Source organism: Phoenix dactylifera, chromosome 11, assembly GCF_051530095.1.
Source record: "Phoenix dactylifera cultivar Ajwa chromosome 11, Ajwa_hap1_PhDact_Kaust_v1.1, whole genome shotgun sequence".
NCBI classification, from domain to species: Eukaryota; Viridiplantae; Streptophyta; class Magnoliopsida; order Arecales; family Arecaceae; genus Phoenix; species Phoenix dactylifera.
The window spans coordinates 2,289,041-2,316,824 of NC_143200.1; the positions used below are offsets into that span (position 1 = coordinate 2,289,041).

General features: G+C 39.1%; 2 protein-coding genes and 1 long non-coding RNA gene across 8 annotated transcripts; 1 reads left to right on the top strand and 2 right to left on the bottom strand.

Annotated features, from left to right (window-relative positions):
* Window positions 1-1,116: 1,116 nt before the first annotated feature.
* On the bottom strand, window positions 1,117-9,962 carry LOC103713546 (uncharacterized). 6 transcript variants are annotated; one of them, XM_017843970.4, is made up of 8 exons: window positions 9,239-9,962; window positions 8,314-8,507; window positions 6,575-6,655; window positions 6,409-6,495; window positions 6,183-6,315; window positions 6,016-6,087; window positions 4,144-4,236; window positions 1,117-2,823 (listed from the first exon to the last, which is right to left on the bottom strand). In XM_017843970.4, the coding sequence occupies exons 1-8, from the start codon at window positions 9,306-9,308 to the stop codon at window positions 2,684-2,686; spliced, it is 870 nt and encodes a 289-aa protein (XP_017699459.3). In that variant the 5' UTR covers window positions 9,309-9,962; the 3' UTR covers window positions 1,117-2,683. The 6 variants fall into 6 exon arrangements, with proteins under 6 accessions (XP_017699459.3, XP_088562495.1, XP_026662634.1 ...); XM_088706369.2 differs by having other exon boundaries at window positions 1,117-1,373; window positions 9,239-9,939; XM_026806833.4 differs by having other exon boundaries at window positions 1,117-1,373; window positions 8,314-8,510; window positions 9,239-9,939.
* Window positions 9,963-14,696: 4,734 nt separating this feature from the next.
* On the top strand, window positions 14,697-24,635 carry LOC103712266 (eukaryotic translation initiation factor 4B1-like). The gene is made up of 3 exons (XM_008798747.5): window positions 14,697-16,044; window positions 23,045-23,479; window positions 24,323-24,635. Exons 1-3 carry the CDS (start codon window positions 14,858-14,860, stop codon window positions 24,345-24,347), a joined length of 1,647 nt encoding a protein of 548 aa, XP_008796969.3. The 5' UTR covers window positions 14,697-14,857; the 3' UTR covers window positions 24,348-24,635.
* Window positions 24,636-25,651: 1,016 nt separating this feature from the next.
* LOC148700554 (uncharacterized) lies at window positions 25,652-27,055 on the bottom strand. The gene is made up of 2 exons (XR_015970988.1): window positions 26,488-27,055; window positions 25,652-26,215 (listed from the first exon to the last, which is right to left on the bottom strand). It is a non-coding gene; the product is annotated as an uncharacterized LOC148700554 (long non-coding RNA).
* Window positions 27,056-27,784: the final 729 nt, after the last annotated feature.

The following is a 27,784-nucleotide window of genomic DNA, read 5'->3' on the forward strand; positions in this document are numbered from 1 at the left end:
TTAGGGAGGCATCAATACTATATTACTACCATGTTAGAAAGATCTTAAAATTAGAGTAATTTTCTTACCATGCGATTCTTGAAAACCACAGGGGGAAATATAAACCCAATTTGCTACCTGATCTTCATGACATCCCTATTGCTAACCATAACTAATTTTTTTGAACAGAATATTCTTCTTTCACTCATCTTTTTTTAAAATGACAAAGGATAATTTGATATTTAAACAATTTTTGCTTCATAAAAAATGAAAATGGAAATACAGTTGATCAGAACTCATCCCTTATTTCATCCCTCTCAGCCAGCAACCGCCGCCCTAAATCCGTCCTCTCATGCTACAGCTCTAACAAAGGGCTTTTTTTTGGGAAAAAACCAACACTAATAAAAAATATTTTTTTCAGAAACCTAAAAACAACCACCTCCAAAGTCCAATAACTATTCTATTCTATCATTCATATGAGTTGATGATACCTATGAAAAGGCTTATGAGTAAGATACCTCTATTCTCTTCTCTTCCTCTATTTTCTGTCTTCCATCTCCAACTGGAAGCAATCCAGCTTAAATGGATCAGTAGTACTACACGGTGAAAAAAAGATATGATCTTTAATGTATCATGCTGTATGCATGGTCACGTGTAAATGAAGTATATAATGCACTCCCTCCTTTACCATGTACATCATACACAAGTTTTCATATAAAGCTACATAAAGAGATAAAAGAAAAGCATTTTCAGTCTATCTTTTGACTAGCATAATGGAAATCGAAAAATTCTTCCCAGGAAAAAAAAAGAAAAAAGAAAAAAACCTAATCCCAAAGATTAGTTAATGGGAACCAAACCATCAATCAAACACCCTCTTTCCATTCTACAAGTGCATTAGCAATCCATATCATCAATAAATAGACAAAAAAATCTCATTCTGATGTCATCAGATGTGGAACCATTATCATCCATCATATACACATTCCCCTTCAATCATTTATGTGAGTCATATAAGAGCTGAGCCCCAGCTTCTGCCTTTTTTCAACTGCCACTATTATATTAACTACTTTTTGCCACAGTTGTCATTTTGTATTCCATATCTTTGAAAGATGAGCACAAGAGGAGTGCTATAGTGTAAAAAAAAATCGCTTATCTAAGCATGTTAGAGTTTCGAATCATGAAAGTTTCATCACAGCCATCAATCATATACACCTCTGCCTTGGACCAGTCACATATGCACATTAACTGCCAGCATTCTGATGTACAAACACCACAATAATTATAGTTAATCCTACACCTACATATGTATAAGGAATCAATCAAAAGAGCTGTTCTCCTTATTTTTTGGGCAAGAATCCATCTCGGTTTAAGAATTCACCCAATTGATTCAGAACCTGAAACCATTACCAACGAAAAAGAAGGTGTTAGAAAGCGGCTTCGAAAGAAACTCTTAAAAGAAGAAGAATGCTGCGAGCAAGCCTGTTAAGCTACGATTGAGTCTAAGTCTTTCCAAAAAGGGTAACTTTATTGATAAGTTCCCATAATAATACCTTTCTAATCGATAATTTACAACAACTGAAACTGAAACTGATGCCCACACCAAACGAGATAACTCAGTTGGCTTAGGATGTGTATTAATTGTATATAATTGATCAAGGCTGCTATGAGGTAAGATCTGTTATTACTAATGCTATCACTACTGGATGAAAGCAGCTATCTTTATGTGCATTGTTCCTGGATGCATTGCTAGGCTTCAATTAATGTTTGCTATCTATATCTTCCAATCTAACATTATCTTCATGATCATGGTCTACACAGAAAATTGGATCCCATGAAGATGAGGTTGTTAGCTGCCAAAATTCAGTCTCTGGCCATGATTTCTATCTTTGACCCCTATTTTGTTTCATTATTAATCAGAAAAAAATAATATTTCTAATATCACATCTCCATACCAGCAAGCAGTGCCCAAGGTGAATAACTGTTATAACTTATAACAGTCAATATTCTATCCCAAAATAAAATTGACTCATGACTGAGTGGCTAAACTGATCAAGGATGCCCATTTTCTCCATTATAATAGAAAATTAAGGTTTCAAAGGTCAGTTCTATTATATGGGATATCAGATTTATCCGAAACCTGTTTTTTCAATTGATTGTCGCCGTGACAACAAATTTGTCTCATAGATGGTAATCTAGCTAAACCACCTGCAAGGCAGCAGCTAGTCTGGGCTTTTTATTGCCAAGGAATGGGAAAAAACATCATCTCGCAGCTTTGCTTGAGACTAAACAATTTGCTTCATAATTAGACTGCAATTCACTCTCTTCAGTCGTCACATTATTTTGCAGCAGCTTTTATAGACCCCAGTTCTTTTAGGTTGTGCTTCATAATGCTATACTCTTCTATGACACTGGACAGCTAATATTTTTTTTCTCCGAACTGTTATTGCACAAGGGATAACGAGTCGTGCTAGAACCATACAAGGAAATACCAATTTTAAGTCCGCTAACTCCATACAATTGCTTGAGAGAAAAAAATAAGAAAAGCAAGAACAGGCATAATTATAGGGCTTAAAAATTATGATTAAGATGAAAGTCAGCCACAGGACTACCATAGACTTTGGCTATTTAAATGTCAAAAGTTGAACTTTCTTATCTATACAAGTTTTGGATTTCAACGGTCAGCAGGTGGTGGAAAGAATACAAATCATTTTGAACCAAAGCCAAACCACTTTGCCAAAAAGAATTTGTTCTTCCCACGAGAAGCTATTTCCTGTGCCTTCACTGGAGCAAGGGTAGGTGCTGGTGCTGGTGCTGGTGCTGGAGCTGGTGTTGGCTTTTGCTTTGCTGTACACAAATTCAGTCATACTCAAATCATCTAAAAATTAATGATACTGATGATTTTGAAATATGGATCAGTGATTAACATCAGGATTTAGCATAGACCATAGTATCCCACCATATTTGTCCAGGAAAAAAAAATTGTATAGGCATATGATGCAAATGGTTGAATGATGTTGCATGCAAAGCATGCTGAGAAGTTGATAGAGAAGTAGAAGGAAAAAGAATAAGTCAGAAAAAAGTAGGGGAGAAATACGTGAAATATACTAGTAAAAGAAACTGATTGATTTGAAATTACCCAAATTTCATACAAAGTTCGTCACTCTTGGTGGACCCTTTATAAACAATCGAAACACTCAAACCTATAATATGCTGGTGAGAAGTTCATAGAGAAGTCGAAGGAAAAAGAATAAGCCAGAAAAAAAAGCAGGGGAGAAATGCATGAAATCCACTAGTAAAAGAAACTGATTACTTCAAAAATATTCAAAATTCATGCAAAGTTCATCGCTCTTGGTGGACCCTTTATAAACAGTCAAACCTAAAATATGTTTTCTGATGACTTTCCCTATGATGAACCTAGGACTCCAAGTAACAGTTTATTGACTTGAAATAGCTCTGATCAATGTAAACATGGAGTTATAAGGAACAGAAGATTGGAATTTTAAGGAGCTGGCTGCCGGGCTGTGACCAATTGATTATATGGAGTATAGAACAAGGATCCATCCTGAGCAGCAAAATATGGATAGTTAGGATTATGGCATCTCCATGAGTGTAGCACGATAGTAGTGCAATAAAGAAATCAAAGCAGCCTGAAAAGTTAAGGTTTCTTGTTTAATTTGTAATATGGACAGAACAGTATTAAGCCTTACACAACTAGGTCATAGTGTTATGACTAAGATAAGACTCTTGGGATCAATCATCAGTTTCCTAAGAGGGAAGGAGTGAAAAAGTTTGAAAGGCATCAGCATTCACTTGGCAGTTTGTCCCTTAGTGCAAAAAGGAGAATAGGTAAGGTATCCTGGCTATACCATTGTATGTTTGTTCACTATTTTGAAGGCAAAGTCTTGGCATCACAGAGAAGCTTTAAGCTACTTCTTGTTTACCAGTATTGGGCTGCATTTATATAAGTTTCCATGTGTGATTCTCAATGATATAACAAACCCAGATTAAGTTCTATTAATCACATTTGTACACCTTACTGGTAATATATATGGACAAATCTAACTAACCCAATGTTGAAATATGTTGTCAAATACCGGTAATCTCTGCACCTTACAAGACAAAATCTTTTAATCATTATTCTCCTGTAGGGGATGGTAGTCTTACCTGTTGTTGGTATATTAACTTCTTGAGGAGAAATGGATGCTGACTTCGTTGTTGAGGTCCTTTGTTCACGAGATTCTCCACTTCCATAATTATCTAAATTCACAATGACATAAAATATGTCTGCATAAATATAATGAATTGGAAATTGAAGAGAGTGTGATCTAAAACTTGTAAATTTAAAAGCTTAGCTTTTCAAAAGTACAGCACAGCAAACTTGGTAGAAGAATTTTGTCAGCTCAAAGTCGTTTCACTAAAAATCAGAGTCAAAGTTGTATAGTGGGGTATTAAACAATGAGATAGGAATGGAATATTACAAATTAAATAATGGATATATGCTTTGAGTGCAGATTTTTTATAAATTTTTTATATGAATTCAGAGTTTTGGAAGTTAAACCTATCACATTTCTAAAATATTAAAATTTAAAAGTAATCCTGAACTATAATAGGACAGGAGAACCATAGAGTAAAACATTTCAGTGATCTAATAAACTATGTTAACTTTCATAACCTGATGGAACATAAGTTTTTGAAACAATATCTTTTATATTCCATACTCTCATTTTAGTTTCATAACTTCCTTTCTCATCTGAGTGTATTGTAAAAATCATTATGTCTCAATATAATATTGTGACGCATGTGACAACCAAAAGAAGTGTCAAAATTCCACTTTTCCTCCACATAAAACTAATCTTAATCCATCTATAATTAAATGACTTCAGAATAATTTATCAAGTGGAGAGGTCTATCCAAAATCAGATTTAATAGGTAAGACAAACTAGTTTATATAATTAATCAAACCAAATCATGTTGTAAGATACATAAATATATTTCTCGCTCTTGTCACTACAAAATAGTATACTGGAGACTTGTTCCATCCATTCAATGTTGAGGAAATATAATATTTGCATATTAACATACTGGAGCAGCTGGGTCTCTTGACCCTTTTTTCCTAATCCTCTACTAGTGCTGCTCCCTCTATTGGATTCTTTAACCCTACTGCTGTTGTCAAGGTGTGGTGGCACACTGGCATGTTGTCGAAGATTGAAGCACCAGCACGTTGGCAAAGTTCAGATCTTGCATGTACTTTTGGGTTTCCTTTGATGGGTTATAGGGTTTGGGGTTTTGCACATGCCATCAGATGCCACTTCAGTTTCTAGGGTTCCGAGCAATGCAGTGGTTTTTGTTACCATGGGCATGTATGATTCCATGTCTCCAAAATTTATAATATCACACTTACGGGAATAAAAAAGCATACTGTTTACGTACTGAAAAAAAAAACTGTTTCATGGGAAAGGCATATTTCTATGCCAGGCTGACATGTAAGAACACACATCATCCAATGCCACCAAGTACTCTCTCTCTCTCTCTCTGTGCCCCTCCCCCCTTCCCTCCCTCCTCATGGATGGGTCAGAATAGGGCCTAGTTTCAAGCATTGAACTTAAGCAATTAGTTCCAATCTAGTTTGAAATTTTTAATCAAGAGTCAAGCTATGTCTATGGATGTGCAGTATAGTTTGTGAAAAGCCATGCCCAAGCTAAGAGAAATCCAACCTGAGCCTCACCATTACCGGCATTTTTTTCACCATTAGTACATTGTTCTACACAGAGAAATGTTGGTTAATTATCTTTTTTGGTGGAAGTAACCTTGAGTTGTAATACTCATGTAAACAAGAGAAGGAAACTATTTCACTCATGAAGTTCATGAAAGGACTAAGATTCAAAGGTAAAATAATGGTCGCAATGATAGAAGGCAGACAGCTATCTAATAACTTGGAGATTGCATATAAAAGGAGGTTGCTTGATCCAATTACAGACAAAATCATATCAGTAGGTTATGTTTGATAAAGCTGAAGAGCACAAGGATAAAGCTTACCCTCATTAAAAGGCTTCCCATAGTTTTGCCTCAAAGCTTCAAGAAATGTACTTTCCCTATGATCTTGCATCACTAGTTGAGAAACAGAAGACAAGATGTTATGCACTGGTGGAACATGGATGGTTCTGTAATTACATGTTGTGATCTAAGTTAGAACAGAAGAGTACATTGCTCAAATAGTTCATGTCTCTGGCTGGGAGCAGAGCCAACCAGAAGCAATTGTACCGCCTCTGCATCCTTATTTGTAAAAAATTTAGCAGCACTGTTCAGATTTTGTGTATCCAAAAGAATACCTGCAAGCTGGAAACAGCAGAATGCTTCAAAACATAGGTGCATAGAGAAGTCTTGATAATAAAGCCCGGCAACACAAATAACAGTTAAAAGTTTCGATACCAAAAGTTTTTTCAAATTTGGTGTCTCAAGCAGATCATAGGCTTCTTCACAGTAATTATCTGTGAGAACTGTGCACAGTGATCCCACCTGGATGAACAACATGAAACATGCATAAGAACTCATCTCACCATCCCATGCTTGCTAAGCTTGAGAATCGAAGAATTACCTCGCTATTAGTTTTCAGAACATCTTGCCCGATGACAAGTATGCTTAATTGTCTGGCCAGCATTAGACCCTCCAGATCCACCTGATTCAAATTAAGCAAAGAAGTCAACAAGTATTAGAACTTTGTCCTGAAGAAAAGAAAAAGAAAATTGTTAGATCATATCTTCTTCACTGATTCAAAAAGACCAAAGTATTTCCATGGATAAGAAACTAATGCTAAAACAGTACCAACTACCAAGAGAGCATAATACAGGCAAAAACCAAAGTTCTAAAACTTGAATTTGCGGGCATGAGATTTTGCTTTGGCATTTCTATAGCTTTTAGCTTCAGTTTGACAATTTTGACTGAAAACCAGGAAAGAAATAACAACATCAATCAATCGAGGGAAGGATTCAGATGTAATAAAGAATTAAATAAATACATAAATTTACACATCATTTTAGTGGTATATAATTTTTCACAAGAATATAATATTGAAAATCATATTTACAGTATGATATACATTTTACTGTTTGATGGCAATTTAACATGAAAAAATCTAAATGCAATTAATATTAGAGTCTAAAATAGCCAAAATTACATAAAAACTTTGTTTTCCTTTAAATCTCTTTAGAATACCATGTCTCAATACTCAAATTTTCCCAAAGCTCATGAAATCCAAGTTTAACATAGAGAAATGCCTCCAGCATCGATACAAATGAAAAACAATGGAAGAAAATCACATAGACAGTACATTTTTAGTATTTTTTGATAGCAATCTAACATAAGAGAATCATTTTTGAGATCTAGAACCGGTAAAAGAGCAAATTATTGGCACAAGGGTGGGATCTTGGCACCCTCCTAACATAAGATAATCAAGATGTTCATGAGAATTGAGATTGGAATAGCCAAATTATGTTGAAAACTTTATTTTCCTTTATCTCTTTGGAATACCATGTTGCAATGCATGTAAATTATCGAGATTGAAAGGAATGCCAATTAGAAAAATAAATACCACAAACCATTATGTGTATAATGAATTTGGGTAACTTAAGATTTTATATAATAATATAATTATGAATACAAAATAGCCTGCAAAATATGACTAGGAAGTATCAAAATATTCATATAAAATTATGAAACCCATCATGTGCTTTATTGAGTCTAAATCTAAAGTGCAACTGATATTTTCTTTTGCAATTCCTTCATGCATCGGTTCAAAGAGTCAAAGTATTTCTATTTCATGATACAAAGTATTAAAATAAATTAAATAATATCAAAGAAGTGAAGAGCACAAGATAGATGATTTTTTGAAGTCAAACAACAGATGTCTCATTGCAGGGCAAATAGTCATATTGCAGCATATCTTGCCATTGCATGTGCATCTTTCATAATGTGCATCTGTATCTAAACTTGTTATATGCAAGTGTACTTCACAAAACCAACTGAAAGGCATCACAACCACTTGCATGTGTCTAATGCTACTAAGATTAATTTATAGGACTCGCAGCATCCGCAAACACAACCTACTGAATTGCAATGATGAAAACAAAATTTAAGGAAGAAATCAGCGTTGGGAGTTAAAGTGCTGACCATGCCAAGGTGATGCTTGGAAAGTACAGTGTCATTGCTAAACTGTCATGACTATGTGCCATCCAGTGTATGCCTAACACTAGAATGACATGGCACCACATGCTATGCTAGTTCCAAGCCAGCATGCACTGTAGCACACACTTAACACAGATGAATAGAATGCCATACCTCATCAGAGAAGAGCAAGGCAGATGCATCAATCCCCAAGTGAAAAAAGAGCCAGGCAGCTTGCTTTTGCTTGAGCATCCTCCCTCTCTTCATGCTCACCACTGGTGCCACCACTCCACTGCCACCCTGCTCCTTCTCCCTGTTCTCAAGTAGCCATGCATAGCAAATGGCTGCCACCATTGAACTTGTTGTGCCTGCTCATAAGGTAAGACATGTCAAAAAAAAATTCTTTTTAAAAATTACTTATGCAAAAGATCTAACCTTTTACTCTTTTTTATCCTGAAAAGGGTTTCTATTTTCGTTGTCTGCAGTAATGGCTCATTTGAACTTTATTCTTTAAGGCAGAGCCTTCATGGTTCCTAAAGTCCATAATGAACTGTTCCTTAAAAGTAAGAAAAGGAGAGTTTGCATTAAAAATCCAATTCCTTCTTGATTTTGTAAAAACTATATATATGAGAATATTGTGGGGCTATGCTGCCCCTACCTCCAAATGAATGTATCATCAAGAGCACACCATAAATATATTACAGCAGTTGATGTCAATATACTGGCAATGAATTCAAACATGATACAATTTCTAAGAGCAGAGGTATAAGGGTCAGTGAAGTTCTATAGATCTTTTCTCTTTTTAAAAACAAATGCTTAGAATTTTCTTTTTTTATTAAACATTGGTGAACCGCTCTTTTGAAACTGCTTTAATTCCTCTTTCCTTATATTTCTTTCTTCTCTTTATTTTTTTTATTTGCCATGTATGTTCATTTACTTGATAAAAACGATCACATTGTCTTTTTTGGCAAAAAAAGATAAATTTTCTACAAAATTCGGGAAAAAAATGAAGGAAGTGTAAACAACCCATCACTTCCCGGTGAGACGATCCACACCGGGCGGTGAGGGGAGCAGCAGAAGGTGAAGTGGGTCTCGCAACTGTTTGAGGATCCGGAGAGTATGATCTGGGCCTTGGCAGACAACTCCCCGCGAGAGATCTTCGCGATCATGGCCCTCTGCCTCCTAAGGAACGCATTCAGCTTCCCCACGTCCTCCTCCGCCACCGATCGCCGCTCTCCGGCCTCCGATCGCCGCTCGCTGGCCTCCGATCGCCGCTCGCCGGCCTCCGACGAGTTGGAGACTGACCGCCTATGGCCAAAACCGTCCACTCGGGAGACCTTGTCCAGCAAGCACGTGGACGCCGACACCGACCGCCGATGAGCCGATTCCACCAAATTCCGGGGCGGCGACAGCAGGAGACCTTGCTCGTTCGGCTCCGCCGCAGCCGGTGGAGGGTTCCGGAAGGTCCGGCGGGGGATGGCGGCGGGCTGGGGCTCCGGGGGCTTCTCATGGAAGCGGGACTTGCGGCGGAGGGGCTGCTTCGAGAGGAGCACCGGGGGTGGGCGGCCGCGAGGGTCGTCGGAGTGGGGTTGGGGCTGGTGGTGGTCGGCGGCCGCGGAGGTGGGGGGTTCGACGAAGTTGGAGAACCAGTGATGGGCGGCGGAGGCGGGCGATTGGGGCTTGGAGGAGTCGGAGGAGCAGGCGAAGATCTCGGATTTGTTTCCGCTGTGGCGGGCCGAAGTTCGCTGGAGGATCTCGTCGCCGATGCCGTCCGTCGATCTTTGCCTGCGACCACGTTTGCATCAAGATGAACAAACTACGTTGATTGATAACATCAACCCTTGTCCTCTCTTTGCACCACTCACAAAGCAACATGGGCTAATTAAGAGGAATTTTTATTCTTTTCTTTATATATATATCCTAAGATTCCTAACCAAACTTATTTGATCAACCATGCTTGAATGAACTAATTATAATTTGACTATATTTAAAATTGTACCCTCATATAATGTTAAGCACCACTACTTTTCATCTTCTATCCTATATCATGCATGAAGTTGTGCGGGCACCACACGCATTTAGTTTTATTCTAAATAATAATTATTGTCTAATTATTATTTTTAATGAGATTTTTGATTGTTATAAATGTTATTAGAGTAGCTTCGACTAATGCTTTAATACTATAATACATGCTCTTCCGGGGCTAATCATGAAATAAGGCACTCCTTATTGTCCATAAGCAATGTAATAGTCCTTCGGGTGGCACTTGATTAAAGAATAACTATGGCATAGCTAATGAAAGATGTGTCATCTTCCACCGTCCCAATTAGAAGATCGGACCAAGTCCATTATGTTTTGTTGATAAAGTTGTTTTAATCCTTTTTGTACTCCCTTTTCAGCAGATAATCAAAATTCCAATGCGATCCAAAATATTCTAATTAAACATTTGTATGAGGAGAGGGAGGGTAATATTGAGCATCGCATGCACGAATTCCGAAGCAATCAAGAACAAGTGCTCTTTTGAGTAATTAGCTGGAAAAGGGTATAATTATAGGGTTAAATAACTTTACTCGATCTTATTCTGCTTTCAAATTTTTCAAGAATAATTGCGAAATTGTTCCGCATAACCTATTGAACTGCGAGACTACGGAGGCCTATCCCTCTCATGAAAATAAATGGTGATCACTTAGCCTCACTCTAATTTTATGATTTTATCTCCTTTTGGATTTCCAAATTTTGATCCATATCATCATAATTATGGTTATCATCATGCATTTTTTTGGTGCAAACAAGATGCACTAAAAGGTAACATACCTTCTTGCAGAACGTGAGAGTGGATCCCTCCTATCAAGCAAAGCACTAGGCTCCCTGGTCTGTGATGAGGCTGCAAACCTTGGAGAAATCCCTAGCCTCGACGGCGACCCAAGCCTCGACGGCGAACCTGCGACCATCTTCTTCGCCTCTTCGAGCCATTCTTGCGTTAGCCTGCTCGTGCTACTCTTGCCATGGACAACTTCTTCCTCCTCCTTTACACTTGCCCCAGTCAAATTATAAGCTCTTTGGTTCGTTCTAACACTTCCAAAGAACCAGTCATTCATGAAGTCTGTGAGGTCTGCCACAGGCTCACCATCATTAGGATGCAATCCTTTCCTCTCCATGCTCATCTTTCAATTGTTTTCTCACAACCTAGCATAAAAATGATCAATGATGCAAGGGAGCAGAGAATCTGGTTCCAGAACAAAACTTTGGGCACATAACTTTGATGGTTGCTTATGGGCTCTATGAGACTAATAAATTCTTGAGGTGTAAACTTGGAGGAGGAGAGGGTGGAATTTTTTATGCAAATGGCTGAGACTACGAAGCAGTGGGAGATTGGCATCGGAATATTTATGCGAAGTGTCCGTTAGAGAATGTCTGCAGGCTGAGAAGGACAAGAAGGCCGGCTTTGGTTTTGACCAAATCTAGGAGCAAGGCGGCAGTGTCTTCTTTTCTCTTTTCTTTTTTTTTTTTTTTTTTTTTTTTTAAGCTAAAACGGGCATTCATACATTACGGATATGAATACATCCAATAAAATCGATAAACAAAAGGTCTCGTAATGTAACAGGTATCTCACCCTCCCCAACCCACAGGGTGCCTCTTGAGTGGCTCGCTACATATGCTATCATCCAGTCCGCCGCCCCATTAGCCTCACGATATACATGCATAGCCTGAAATGTAATGCCCTCCCTTACTATCAATCAAATATCATGGAGCAGGGGATGAACACCTTCATCCCTGCTCGTGCCCTGTCGGACCCAGCCGATCACCGTGGCCGAATCATTCTCCAAAAGGATGGAGGTCACCTGAAGCACGTGCCACGCATAATGCAATCTCATCCAAGCCGGCAATGTCTTGGAACGCGGAAAAAGCATCGGCAAATTGGGCACATTGCATCCTTTGTTGATGAAATTTAACAGAATTTAAGGTTGTGATAGATTGTGGTAGCCACCTGTCAATTCCACTTGGCTGAGTGTAGTTGTGACAACAAAAAAAAAAAAGAAGTAGGCGGCCATGGGAAAACAACATCTCATCTTTTATATTTACATCTGGTTGTCAAAGGGAATTGTCTAAGTGTTTGTGTGATCCTGCCTTAGGCTGGTTTAATGAGATGATGCTAAGTTCTCTCAATTGGAAACTATGCTGTTGAAGCTAAGATGGCCTTAACATGCATGTGTTTTTGAATAGTCTTTTGGGAATAGGGGCTTATCAAGGGGAAAGGTTGGTTTTATAACTTAAAGCCTTGGGGTTGAGTGGATCAACCCTAAGGTGTTAAGGTTTCACATATGTTTCTGTAGTTTTTTTTTGTTAGATAATGGATTCTATGCAATGTTATAGTCTTTGTTTAAAAAAAAAAAAAGTGTATTTCGACAAAATATCTAAAATTACTATAATATGTATGCACTTGACTTTGATAATCATCATTGGACAATAAATTTATAATTTAAGGATATTATAGCATCTTGCAGCCAATTTAATATTTGATATTCAAATATCATCGACGAAATTGACACAAAAATTTTCTTAAACATATTAAGCAATAGTTCCTTTCTTTTTAATAAAAAAAACTATATGATCCCATTTTTGACATTTACGATCCATAATATTTAACAATAGCCAAAGAGATCTCATAAAATTCAAAGAAAATGGATGTTCGATAATGTGAAATAGAGGTTGAACGCATATGATAAATTTTGTAGGAAATCATCTACTCTCTTTTTGCTTAAATTTAAATGACTTGACTGGATCTTTAAAACTAACTACTATGAGCATTTAATTGATAACATTCTTTGAATGTTTTTTTCAAATATTTTAAACATGATATTTAAGATAATTAATTCCACCTTTAATATTATTACTTAATATTTGTTTACAATATTTACAAGTAGATCTAAATCCATCAGATTTTTTTTCTTCAACAAATGATTCCACAAAGGATATTTTCTTACAATTGTTTTTTTACCACAAAAGGAAGATTTACACTACTATAGTATGAATACATAAAAAACAAAACAAAAAACAATATATACCAACAAGCCCTAGGCATCTATGCCTCATAGGTCCAAAGAACTCCACTGATTAGCCACATAAGATGCCATCTAGTCTGCTATACTGTTTACCTTCCGATAGACATGACTCACCTCAAAGGAGATGCATGCCCTCGCTAAGCTCCATATGTCAACCATTTTCACTATCTTCTTCTATAGTGTCATTCTCATTTCTTGTATTATCAATAATCTCATTTTTTACCATATTAGAATGAGCCATTGTAGTAAAATAATCTGCCCAAATAATAATATAAATGATCAAAACAGAAATCAACATGTAAATAATAATATACAACAGAAATTATAATTGCATTATGTTTAGCAATCAACACATCCTATCTACACTAAAACACATACAATCAACAATATATTCCAAGAATAACATTGTAGGTAGTAACAAGTGTATAATTCATGCTTCAAATTAATTCCATCATCTCAAATGAAAAGGGAAAAACAAGTCAAGGTTATACTCTACAATCTCTGAGAATCTTGCTATCTAAATATGCTAGCGGCATACGGTTCATTGGAACGGGATATTAGCAACATCAGATTCTAAGGTAATCTATCTAAGGTGCTGACAAAATAAGGAGACAAACTTGAAATGAAAACAATTTCTACTATATATATATATATATATATATTGCAAAAAAATGATCGTAGAAATAAGAGCAGGAGTGAGAACAAATATTCTTAGGCAATGAACTTGACAAAAATGTTCTCTCTACTTGCTGCTTAGCCTTCAACTCTAAGCTCTCCAAAGTGTTAAGAACTTTGAGACACCTTAAAAAATGTCACTAAGTAAAACTAAAATGTGCCTTATCTCTTGTTGGCACTTCATACAACTAGCATAACTATTCAATTATAGGATTTTTTGGAAAAAAAATGTCTAAATGTGTTGTCTAAACCGTCGCTGAAAATACAAATGAGAGCCTACTTTTGATTGGGTGATTGTATTTCTTCGCATTCAGCCTTTTCTATATAGGCATTTAAGATGTTTTAGGTTAGAAATATAATCAAAAATAATCCTATATTACACTATCACGGCAAAGTGTTTTCGTGAATATTGGAAATTTTGAATATAACGTACGATTGTTCAAAAATTTATGTTAGGTATAATTTTTACTTTTTTGAAAAAATCCATTTTATCAATTAATTTCTCCTTTTTGTAATTTTCTTTTTTATTTTTATTATCCAACAATTTTTTGAAAAGTAAATTATACTTTCTAAACCAACTGCAACTATGGAATGTGTGACCATAATCTTTAATTTATATAAGAAATGTTATGCTAATCGAGGTTCTTTCGTATCTTTTATATCGATCATAATAGTGGGAGAGGATAAAGAATTTGTTAGTTGGCTCAGATGCTAATGATAAGAAACCATGCATATTTATTGGTGGGAGAGTGAATAAAACTATGAGAAGTAATTAGACAAAGAGGGAATATTGACCTTATGTATATATAATGAAAGATTGCAAGAGAAAGCAATACTAAAATAAAAATTGATGCTAAGGCGAGCCACCCTATCCCCCCCCCGGCGCATGTTAGCTGTGCTCCGGCTCCTCTCGCTACCGAAACCCTAACCCTGATACTAATCTCATCGTCTTCTCAGATCCAGTCTCGAAGGAAGGAGAAATGTCCAAGGCCTGGGTCGGAGTTGGCGCCTGGGCGCTCGATGCCGAGCGCGCGGAGGCGGAGGAGCTCGAGCAGGCGGGGGCCGAGGAAGCTTCCTCCTCCGCCTTCGGCACCGCGGGCACCGTCCTCGCCAACGAGCCCGCCCAGAGCTTCCCCAGCCTCAAGGAGGCGGCCGCCACCAAGCCCAAGAAGAAGAAGCACGTCGCCATGCCTCTATCGCAGTTCGCCACTTCCTATATCGGCGGCGGCCGCGGGGAATCTTTCTCCGAGCCCAGGGGCCTCACCCCGGACGAGATGCTCCGCCTCCCAACTGGTCCTCGAGAGCGCTCCCAGGAGGAGCTCGAGCACGGCCGCCTTGGCGGCGGGTTCCGGAACTACGGCGGTGGATCCCGTGGGGGTTTCCCTGGTCGCAGATCCGACGACGGGGAAGGTTCCTGGAGTGGCGCTGGTGGCGGCAGGAGGTCATACGGTGGTTTTGATGAGGAGCCGCGGAGGGGACCGCCGGCTAGGGTTTCCGATTTGGACCTCCGATCGAGGGCTGACGAGGTTGATAACTGGGCTGTTGGGAAGAAATCCTTTGCTCCTGCACCGATCGATTCCGGACGCTCTGATCGATATAGCTCGCTTGGTAGTGGAGGTTCATCGAGGGCTGTCGAGGTGGATAACTGGGCTGCCGGGAAGAAGCCTCTCCCTTCCAGGTACCCCAGCTTTGGATCGGGGTTCAGGGATTCTCGTTCTCCATCCGATTTCGACCGGTGGGGGAGGACAGGTGGAGGACCTCTGCCCAACAACGAGGAGAGGCCAAGACTCATCTTGGATCCACCGAAGGGGGATGTGGGAGCACCGAGTGAGCCTGTGAGAACTCGTCCTAGCCCGTTTGGTTTTGCGCGGCCAAGAGAGGAGGTTTTGGCAAAGAAAGGGGTGGATTGGATGAAGATAGATTCTGAGATTGATTCCATAAAGGCAAGCCGGCCGACTAGCTCGCACTCGAGCAGGCCTTCTAGTGCACAGTCAAGCAGGCCTGGGAGCCCTGGTTCACAAGCAGCAGCAGCAGCAGATGAAGCCCCCAAATCTCGGCCGAAGGTGAACCCTTTTGGTGATGCCAAGCCCCGAGAGGTTCTGTTGCAGGAGCGGGGTAAAGATTGGAGGAAGATTGATCTGGAGCTAGAGCATTGCAGTGTTGACAGGTATAGACTCTCTATCTATATCTCAACAATCCCGACTACCTTTTTAATATGTGTTTTTATGTTTTCTTTATTAGTCTAGCAGTAGCAACATTTTCTGGTTTCCTGTCTCCAAATGCAGTATGCTGAGATCATAGTGCATCATTGTATTTAAAGCAGTGTATAATTCTTAATTGATACTTATTGCTTGCATATAAAGTCGGCATCTTGGAAACTTTGAATTGATTGTTTTCATCATCATTTGTTGAGTGTCAGTTTTGTTCCATAAAGAGGTTCATATAGGAAATTTTTTAATTTCTATGCTGGATGTTTTGATTGTTTAGGAATGACACCTAAGCTGCCCGTGCAGCCTTTGTGGCTTCATAACAAGGAAGCTAACATATTTGCTCACAGGGTCGTTGGTTGTGTAGTCTTAAAATTTTTGTCTGCATTAACAACAGAATGAGAAATATGCAAAAATTTGAGGTATTCACCAATTGCAAATATTTAGATTGACGACATGATACCCGCCATCCTGAGTGTTGGGATGCAGGGCATTTGATTCCCCGAAGAAACCGATTGCTTTGCCCCATCCCACGTTATTTATAAGCTTGGTTATAAGGGCTTTGTATAAGTGGATTTTGTTGCTAATGCACCATGTGACTCAGATTAGACTTGAGAAATGTGCGGACTGAGTAGGGACTAGAAAACCCAGACCTTGCCTGATTTTCTTCTTGCATTGTTGTTAAAGCCTTACAATCCATATCCGATTCATTAAAATGGCCTTGATTAAAATGGCACTAAATGATCAGAGTCAATTAGAATTGCGATATCTAGATCTGTTATGCATTGTACAATCCCTCGAATCATATGATCTAATTGGATCATGTTACATACATATTAACTCATGTGGATTTTTGTTTTATTTAATATTTTGGATTATATAGCTTTTACAATTACTTATTTGTCTCTAATAAGCTCGACCTCATAAAATTAGCAAGCTCATTTTAGTTTTTGACTTATAGAAAGTAAAGAAACAAAATATTTTGGAGTTATATGGAATTTATGCTTAAGAGACATATCTTTCGTATTTGTACAACTATTTCTTAAAGCCTACTTTTGTTTCTTAGAAATATCCTACGTAAAGGGATGATTGAGCTTATAGGTAGTAAAAAAGTATCTTGGATAAGTTTACATGATGATTGTTTCATTTTGCATTGCTATATATGGGTTTTTGATGGTAAAAACTAAAGTTCTTATATGTAATGCTTTCATTCTTCATTCATTTTATTCATTGTTTATCATTTTTCTTTCAATTTTCACACTTCTTTTATATTTTGAGTTTTTTGAATAAATCAGACACTCTTATGATGAGTGACTCAATCCACAACACTGCCTGATTTAACCCTTTATATGATTTACGACTCAATTATGATCCTGACAACATAGTTCATATGGGTTAGGATTTTGTGCTGGATCATTCTTCATACAAGGGTCGGTCCAATTTGTTGTTGTGTCAGATCATGGGTTGACCTGACCCATTTGCAAACGTATTAATGAATCTGTGCAGCTAAACAATTGCGTGTTGAAATTATCTTATTATAAGTGATTTTTCATGAAGCTTAGTGCTTCCCATGAGTCCCTTTGGCCCTAGGAACACATACTGCACCAATAAACCTGGGATAAAATTTGAGGTTCTTAACAATTATGGAGAATGGTACCTTGAGAACTATGTATAGGACTTGTTTCTAGTTAGGTATTTTATTTCTTGTTATCAATTGATAGAAGAAAACTATGTACTATGTCAAAGCTGAAGGAGGCTATACCTATTAGTGTAGTGCAAAATTATAAGTTTTGGTTAGCACTAATCCATTTTGAACAAGACCAAACCAAACTTGACCCAGTTTGAGGTTTCGGTTGAGTTTTGGAGGTTTTGATCTTCGAGATTCTGGTGAGTTTCAGCTAAAGCTGACCAAAACTAGCCATAGATGCTTTTTTTCGTAGATTTGTTTCGTTGTTTACTATCATATTTTAGTCACCTTTTTATTTATTTAAGTTCTTAGGTTATGTGGTACCAATTTTCAATGCATTTTCTTTTTCTTTCTTGAGTTAAATGAATATATAATAAATATATTATGTGACAGGCAGAGGCCTGTAAAATAGTTTTTATTATTAGTACTTTAAAAAGATTATTGTAAGTAGCTAGTACATTATGTTTTACAAAAAATATTTTTTATATAAAGAATATCATTTTGCTCACCCACTTGATGATGATGATGATGGTCACCATTAATTTAATGTCGACCTTGCAAAAGTATGTGGTATTGAATAAGTAAATCTAACTTATTTTATACTCTTACATACTTGTCTTGTTAATTTATGATTGATTGAGTGATACTGGTATTTTTCTTAAGAGATTAGCACATTCATGTGATATATTAAAGCTACTAAGCCTCAACATTGTTTACTTTCAGCCTGAAACTGTCTGGACTACATTATAATCCTAGATAACTTAAAACATAATGAAAAGAGGTGAAATAAATTGACTTCAATTTTTTATTTTTATTTTCTCTCAATCTTTGGGTTTTTTCAACTGTTTTTTTGGACTGAAATTTCGAAACTCGGAGTGAAACTACTGGAACCAAAACTTTGACTGAGGGGTCGAATGAGTCCTAAAACCTTGGTGAATAGGCAAATGAGCAATGGAGGAGAATGTCAAAATAGAGTAATATTACTTGGTAGATTTCTTGAAAAGGACCGCCAACAATCTTTATTTAGAGGGTACAACTGCTTTTTCAAGATAATGAGTGATAGATACATGATGTTTCTAGAATTGGCCAAATATGAGCATTGTTGTAATGTGAAACATAATAGATGTTGGTATTGAAGTATTGAGCTAGTGTAAGGACATCCATTTAACACCGTTTTAAATCTTGGGTTATTTAGGAAACTGAGATGGTGGCTTAAAAATCAAGTGGAAGATATGAGTGCAACTGTATGCCAAAAGCACCTATTTTTCCAATTAGGAAAGTAGGACAGGGACCTAAGGCTCTATGAGATGCACTTAAGATACGAACACCTACTTGTCCTTGTTTTAGATAATTTCAACTTGTTGCCATTACTTGAGCTGCATCACATGTGCCTATAGTGTTGCAGATGAAAGATGAGAGCAAAATGAACAAATAAGATGTTAATCTTGATCACTTGAATGGAGGTACACTTGGAGAGACTTTATATTTGATTGTTGACTTAGTCTAGAATACGATGTTTTCTTCGAGGGAATCTCTTTCTGGTCTAGTTGCTACCTTGTTATTGGTTTATATGTCTCTTCTTGCCTGGCCATGGGCTAGCATTGTCCCTTAATATGCTGTTTAGGTTTGCAAACAGATCGGATCCAAAATTAGTCCAGTATGAGCTAAATCCAACCTGTTTTAGATATGGGGAGCCTGATCTGTCCTTCTCAGGTTCTTTGGGGAAAAAATTAGGTTAGGCTAGGCCAGGCCAATCCTTGCAAAAAGGGCTACGAGAAAAAATAATGACCCCAATCCCATTTTCTAGAAGGGGTTATGCTTTATTGGCCTGGATATGACCTACATATCTTAAAAAAATTGGAGTGGCTGCATCTTGGCTAAGCTGGTTGACTTGATCTATGTGCATGCTTAGACTTGTTTGATTGCTGTAGTTTGGGAATCATTCTATTCAAGTTACCATTAGCTATTTTCTGAATTATTTAGAAAACACACATAGCTAGTGTTTGAATTATTGAGAAACCCAATTTTTCATGATCCTTCATTAGCCAAAAGATTCTTGGTTATATTCGTGGAAACCCGAAACCTCCAACTATTTAATGATTCTGAAATTTAACAAAATATCATGTCTTCTAAATACACACACATCATTTGCTAAGGTGGCTATGTCTCCTTGGTATGGCTTCCTTTGACATTTCCATGTTGCCACTCTTGTAGATAATTTAGCGATGATGCTCGATCATTATTATTAAGAAAATCCCATGCGTTTGAAATTTAGATTGAGCTGTGATTAACTTTGGGCCTGCTTGGTTGCCCATAATTGGGTATCTAAACTCAGTTCGTGCCAGAGGAGCTCGCTTTGGGCATTTGGTTGGCCTGAACTGGAGCTGAACTAAGTTCCCACTTGGCCCAATTTAAGGGAGAAAAGGCCTGAAGTGGCTTTGGCCCAAGGGGAGCCGAACCAACTCCAGTGAAGTGGGCTCCCGTTTGGCCCACTTACACCAAACCAAACAAGCCCTTTGTCTTGGTTGGTCAAGTTGGCTTTGTACAAGGGCTTCTAGTAAGCTCTGACCTTTCATTCACATCACTAAAATCATTAGTATGCTGTCCAGGGTGCCAGAACTTTGGATATGCTGCCTATAAGTAGGAAAATAAGCACCTGATTGTTCATGAATCTGGAATGCGGCTGGATGTTGTTCGCTCACTTATAGATCAGCAAAATAATTTTCATGGTTTAGAAAATCAACTTAATATTGTCCTAACCTGCATAGATAGGCATGGTTGTTTATCCAACCTTTAAAGTTACTTCAGAGTTTCCTTCTCGTCAAAAATAACAGAGAAGATGGAATTCTAGGTCTACCTTTGCCCGTAGATTGTGGAAGGTCAAATGTGAATCAAAACTTGATATTAGGTGAAGCAACCACTTATCAACATGTTTTAACCGAGTACCATACTGTTGAGTTTGTCTTTCCGATTGGCATTCATCAACATCTTGCAGATGTTGCTGACCTGCTAACGATGCTGGACCTTAGGGCCTTCGTTCCGATTTGATGTCCTAGTTTGATGCAGATCTGATTCAATTGCTCGTGAAATCCTGAATTAGATATTGAATTTTAAACTGACTTGAATATGGAAACCTTATTTTCTTTCAGATTCTTAACTGAAAATTGGCAAGGCAAAGCAAGTCTCCATTCTTTTGTAAAGATCAAAGCCCTTGGCTGAATGTAACACAGCCAAAATTAAAGAAAACTTGGTATGGGAAACGGAGAAACAGAAACCAGATATTTATCAGCCTTTAGAAGACATGCAATTTTGAATCACAGCCTTATTATGTCTCCACTATTAAATGTTAAGAGGACTGGAGCTATCTTGAGGGGAATGCTAAATTCTTGCGTTCAACTTATAAATGTAATTGAAAGAGGTGGTAAGACCTTTGGGGGAAGTCATCTTGAGAGTAGGAGGAAATAGGATAGCTACTCTCCTTGTTTCCATTTTCCTTATATTTTAAATATCTCGTTTTGTGTTGTTTCATCTTTTTCTCTCTTTTCTCTATTCTCCTTACTTTTCTCTCTTGTTTGCTCTTTGTTCTACTCCATGCAAGTTGCTAGCTATCTCTTTTGCAGCCCAAAAATCAAGGTTGGCCAAACCATCCCAAATCTCTGGGTTCTAGGCATACTGTAGCAACCAGCCAGGACTGAAATAGTTGAATCTCTCTAAATAAGGGATGTGGCGAATCAGGCCGAATCGACTGGTTCCACCTGATTTCAGATGGTACTAACAGGTTGTGCCTAGTTACGGCATTTAGTTGTCCTAGCCCTCTATCAGGATCTCTTCTTCTCTATTCGTCTCCCTCTCTCTCTCTCTTTTACCCACCCTTCTCAATCTCCTTGGCCCTGGTACCGACCTCATTGAGCTCGCCTTCAATGTTGGTGCCTACATCTACTCGTTTGGCCTCCATGGGCTCCACCACATCCACCACCACTATCTCCGCCAACCATGATAGGATGCTGGACCCCCTTCTCCTATGCCTCCATCCTCCCTCTTAAGTTTTACAGTAAAACCATCTTCTGTACCATGTGTCATTACTATATGATATCGTACCATACCGGACTGATATAGGTCATTTTCATACCTTGTTAAAAATAAAATCTATACCAGCGTATGCCGAACTGGTACGGGCCGGTACAAACCGGTCCGACCAGCTACCGGTACGCCGGAGCCGTGGAAACCGGTACAGGCCGGTTCCTTGCCGGAGACGAAGAAGACGAGGAGAAAAAGAGAGAGCGCGGGGAAGAGAGGGAGGGAGCCCACCTTCGGCCGCCATCGAAGAGCCGCGGAGGGGCATCGGAGGCCGGTGGGGGGCGGCGCAGCCCGGCGGGGGACGGGGGATCCCGCGGGGGCGCTGCGGAGGCCGAGGCCGTGGCCGCGTCCAAAATTTAGGAATTTTTAAGTGAAGTCGGCAACCAATTTGCCGACTTCACTTAAAATCCCCAAATTAAAAAACGTGGCCGCGGCCTCCGCAGCACCCCCGTGGGTTCCCCCGTCCCCCGCCGGGCTCCGCCGCCCCCCACCGGCCTCCGACGCCCCTCCGCGGCTCTCTGATGGCAGCTGAAGGTGGGCTCCCTCCCTCTCTTCCCCACGCTCTCTCTGGTTCTCTTCTTCTTTCCCGGTTCCGGCGGAGAAGAGCTTCCCGGTTTGTACCGCCCGGAGCACGGTACGAACCGGCCCGTACCGGTCTGCTAGGCAACCGGTACGCCTACCGGACTCGGTATGGCGGACCTTGATCTGTACAGCCCTATTTGTCTCTCGCTTAAGAATAAGAATAGATCATGCAGCTAGTCCTGCATAACAATGACTAGTATCAGTTCTGGATTCATCACTAAGGCATTTTTAAGAGTTTTTGTTTTCAACCATTTAGATCAAAATAGCTGAATTTGGAAAAATTGTGATTCTTAGAGTTTACATAATACATTTGATATGCAATTTTTGTCATGTACCAGCATGAGTACTCCATGATTGTTGTATGCAATTAATTTCTAAAGAGTGATCAGGGTTCATATTTTCAGTTTTGATATATAAAAGTTTTAGCTTATTGGTAGGATAGTCTTTTTGTATACAGTCCATGATACCGTGACGAGATTTCCTCCATGTTGCTTTGATTAAATTTCCTCACATTATTCAACAGCACCAGATTTATGACTGAATTGTCTTATGTTTCTGGATGACGCCGCTTTGTCAGGACATGTTTAATGTTCTTTTGATATCGAATTCTTCAGACCTGAGACAGATGAAGAGAAGATGCTGAGAATAGAGATCAATCATCTGAAGGCACTGACTAACAAAACTGAGCAGAATCAGAATGGAAAATCTGCACAGTTATCCGCTGAAGACTTATCCAGTCTACATGAGCAGATACTTAGCAAAGAGAGAGACCTGGAGATGCTTATACGTCACTTGGATGACAAGGTAAGGTTTGGTCAAAGAGCTACCAGCAACATCAGGCCTAGCTCTGGAGCTGGCAGTAGCGATTCATCCTCTACTAGGCCACCATCTCAGTCTGGTTTGTCTGAGGAGTCAAGAAGCATTGATTTCACGGATAGACCTCGATCCCGTGGTGGCATGGGAGATATCTGGTCCAGGCCTGTTGATGATAGACGAGGATTTCATGGGGGTAGAGAGAGAAGCTTCTTTGACAGCAGAAATATGGACAGGTATATTTTTTGCAGTTAACGGTCATGGGCTTATGTTGCTGCTACTTTCTTTCATTCTGTGTGTCAGACTTTTGTTGATTTTATATTCAGTTAGTTATAAGTAAAAGTATGGTCAGCTAGTGCCCTGGCACAATTCTTTATTTTTAACACAAGGAATACCATTCAAGTTTCAAGATTGTGAAGTGTGGCGCAATGATAAGGTTGCTTCATTGTAATCTGTAGGTCATAAGTTTGAAACACCGAAATACCCTCTCAGCGCACAGGGATAAGGCTACATAGATCTGACCATCTCTAGACCCCATAATGGCTGCATCCTTGCGCACACCAGGAAAAAAAAAAAAGAAAGCTAGTTTGGATATTTTACTTAAAAACATTTGGTGATGTTGCAGCTCAATTGCCTTTTTTTTTTGGTTTTTTTTTTGCCCCTTAAAGGAATGTCATCTTGATTGGTTGACCTTTCAGACATCATGCATTTAATGATTTTTATCCATACAGTTGAGCAGTTCCCTTTGTGATTTATAGAGAGAGTTCTTAAGAATCCAGTCAGCCATTCAGTAAGCTGTTCTTTAAAGTCTAGTCTGAAGACATGTTGAAATGCCAATGGGTGGGCAGTGTTTTGCACTTCCTTCTAAAATGTGGGAGGAGGTTATCTATCGACTTAATGGTGCAGCGCATGTGATGAGAAGTGTTCAAGACTCCATCTTGTTCATAATTTGCTTTGCTTAGATAGCCCAAGTTTGTGATTTAATAATCATGGTGCCATTTCGTAAGTCAATGGTGTTTATTTGGCATATCTTTGCTAATTCACTTTATCTTATTTTCTTTTGTTTCTCTCATTTTCAGGTCGATGTCTAGGGAGAGATGGTGAATGCTGCTGGTGTGAATGCTTGGGTTGGGTTGTTTGTTTTTATTTTATTTAACATCAGTAAACATAGCAATAACTTGTTCTTTTTCCTTTTTAATCCTTGTTCATTTTTGCTGCCAGAAAATGTGGTGATAAATCACGGATAATGATGATAACATTTTCTTCACATTATTTATTGCTGCCTTGATGCAGTGTAAGATTTGCTTTTTTCCATGTCAAGGCAAGTAGGCGGACTATAATGTAACCTAAATTTACTTTGATAGTCTAAAACTATGTTTTGTCGTACTTAAATATTTTCTGCAACTTCCTGCTTCATCGTAGCCTTTAAGATGCTATTCGTGAGCTAATTCTACTTTTTATCAACTCCCCTCCAGCCGTTTGCATCTGAGTCCGGTTGGTGCAGAAATCTCTTGGGTCAGCAAGATGAAACAAATGAGAAAATGCTATGGTTTCTTTAACAAGAGATTTCTCAAGGCCTTTTTTGTTTTCTTCCTTTTTTTAAACTAAATTTGTCAAGCTTTGTCCAAAACTTGAATGGAAGTATCGAAATGGAGTTGAATGTTGACAGGCTATTGGATTCTTTTCAAACTAGAAGGCAGCAAAGCTTGAACAGGGTCGCATGAATGCTTGTCAATTTTAAAATCTGAAGCATCTATCGGGAAGGCAATGTGGTGGCGGACAAGCGCGCGTCGCAGGGACTGGAAGCGGATGCTAATTGGACCAAGGGTGATTCTCTTCCACCCAGACTTTCTATGTTGTTGCCAGCTGATGCTTATGGAACTTGTTTTGTAAGAACTGGATTTGGGCTTGCCTCCTTTACTGTACCCAAAAAAAAGAGAAAGAAAGAAAACTGAATTGCCAAAATCTTATGGTTTGTTGCAGATTTGAATGCATGATTCTTTTCTGTAGGCTTCTCTATGACAATTTCAGAGTTTGATGACGGTTCCTAATGAAATCGAGGGCTTTCGATGAGGTTGGGAGGGGCTGGAAGAAGACTAAAAAGTAATACAAATATTTACCATGACAACTACTCTCTGAATGGCATATACATTAGTTAATAAGACATCATAAAGCCTGTTCTATTTTATAAAATCTTCAAAAAAGGCCAAGGCCATCCAGAAAAAAATATAGAGCAGATGCATCCAAAAATATCCGTGGCTGTATCTAACTCCAGCGGTCAATTAGGATAATTATTCATTCACGAATTGTTGGGGGCGAAGGGCACCTTCATGTCATCCTTGCGATGCTATGCAAACTTCAGACATGAATTAGAAATCTAGCGTGTAAAAATCAATCTGTCGTTGTTAAAACAAGTGGACTGCATCCAAATGGATATGCTACGAAAGTCATTTTCAACCCCAAAAAATTGTTTAGTAAAAAAGAAAAGCAGTCACTCCTTGGGCCTTCTTCCTCTTTATCAGCCACGGAGAACAGCAGCAGCGGCAGAACCGAGAAGGCGGAGAAGCACCCGGCGGCAATATCCAACGAGAGACTCCGGCCGGAGATCCCCACGACCTCGAACAAATCGGCAGCCTTGCGGTCGTCCGTGGTCTGGCCGTAGGCCACCACCTTGCCGTCGAAATCGAGGACGTATGCTCTAATAAAGTAGGTGGCGGTAGGCAATTCTCTGGACAGCTCGTACTCGAAGCTCGTCGAATTAGTCGTGGTGTAGGGCCGGACGGCGACGCCGAACTGGCACGTCTTGTCCTTGGAGAGATCGTCGTCTGTCTTTCGCCACCCTCGGTCGGCCTGGCTCGCCGGAGCGTAGCACAGCCTCACCTCCACCTCCTTGTAGGCCTCGTCAGCCCCCGCAGGCAGACTCCGGTTCAGGCCCCACGATACCGTGATCTTGTCCTCCCCAGCTCCCAACACTAGAAAGCACGCAATTACGTGTTCATCATATGTTAACAAATCTGAAATTGAAATCCTTCAGGCGCAGTTGTTTATTTCCCAGAAAACTATTCTTTGCTTCCTCTTATCTGCATGCTTTTCAACACATGAAAAAAAAAAAAAGATATTCCAAAATCCATCGGTCGCATGAAATTTTTCTCGGTTTCATGAAGAATATGGAATTTGTTATCCGAAACTTTGTTGGTTTTGTTTGTAGTTTGATCACATCAGTGGAGAAGAGCGAGACATATACCTTGTATCCCTGTTTGGGGGATGCAGAGACCATTAGAGTCTTAGGAAGAGTGGAGAAAAGCACTCCTCCAACAGCAGGGCCTGCAGATGAAATGAGGAGGAGGAGGAGGCAAGTTGCCGAGAATGATACGAGACCACACATATCTTCTTCTTCCTTCTCCGAGAAGGGAGGAAGAGGTGGAAGAAATCCTATTCTTTCTACCCTTCGGTGCTTCATGTTTGATTTGAAGAGTAGGCAGAGCAGCCGAGCAGGGGAACTTTTCATTTATATCTGCACAACCCCATGCGCAGTAAGAGGCCGAGGGGCCGGGATATCCAAATTTGATAATTTAATCCAAATCGGAAACAAGTTCCATGACACACAGCAGATATGGTAGCAATTTTAGTTGCCCGTCGGATGGCAACAGGAGTTGGGCTGCAATTGTTAAAAATATCAAGGTTTTAGAATAAAATTCCTGCATAAAAAAGACCCTTCAAGTAAAAGAATTAGACAAAAGTCTCTTAAGCGAGCGCAAGATTTGGAGATTAATATTGTGAAAGAATCAAGTTTACTTGAATCCTCGGGGCAACTTGGCCCTTAATTCTAGTTAGGGGATTTGGAGATTAATATTGTGAAAGAATCAAGTTTACTTGAATCCTCAGAGCAACTTGGCCCTTAATTCTAGTTAGGGCGTATTGCATGGATATCTTCAGAAAGATAAAAGTTGCAACTTCTGCATGGAAGAAGGATTCACCTTCCTTTTTGTGAACCCATCATTGAGATCGCCCACTGCACAGATCTCAAGGCACTCCAAACTCCACCTTCCATTCATTTGCAATGATCTCAAAGCGACCAGTGGATGACCCAATGGTTATGTGAAGGTGAATCTACCACCCAACCTATGTCAGCATCGCTTACTTGTCCAGGTGGATATAATAAATTCCCGAGCAATACAAACAAGAGTTGAACTTATAACCTATGGGGGTGCTATTTGCAATTATAGCGTCTTACATCAAATAGTATGTGTCGAATTTTTTTTAGCTTGTTATTGCAATCAAACATACCTGCACCGTATGCTCACGTTTCTCGTGTTAGCAGATCGTGACTTACATCGCCGTCTCTATTACGTAGGTCAATCATAGACCGCCATACCATGAAAGTGTGTTCTATCTCGATCGATAGTTGCATCACAAATCTTGTATTCACTCTCCATCGACGAAATCAAATTGCCGACAAATTTGGATGCAACAATTAATATAACAACTACCTACAAGTTCACCTCCTTTGGCCCAATCTAAAAAGTTTGCAGCAAACATTG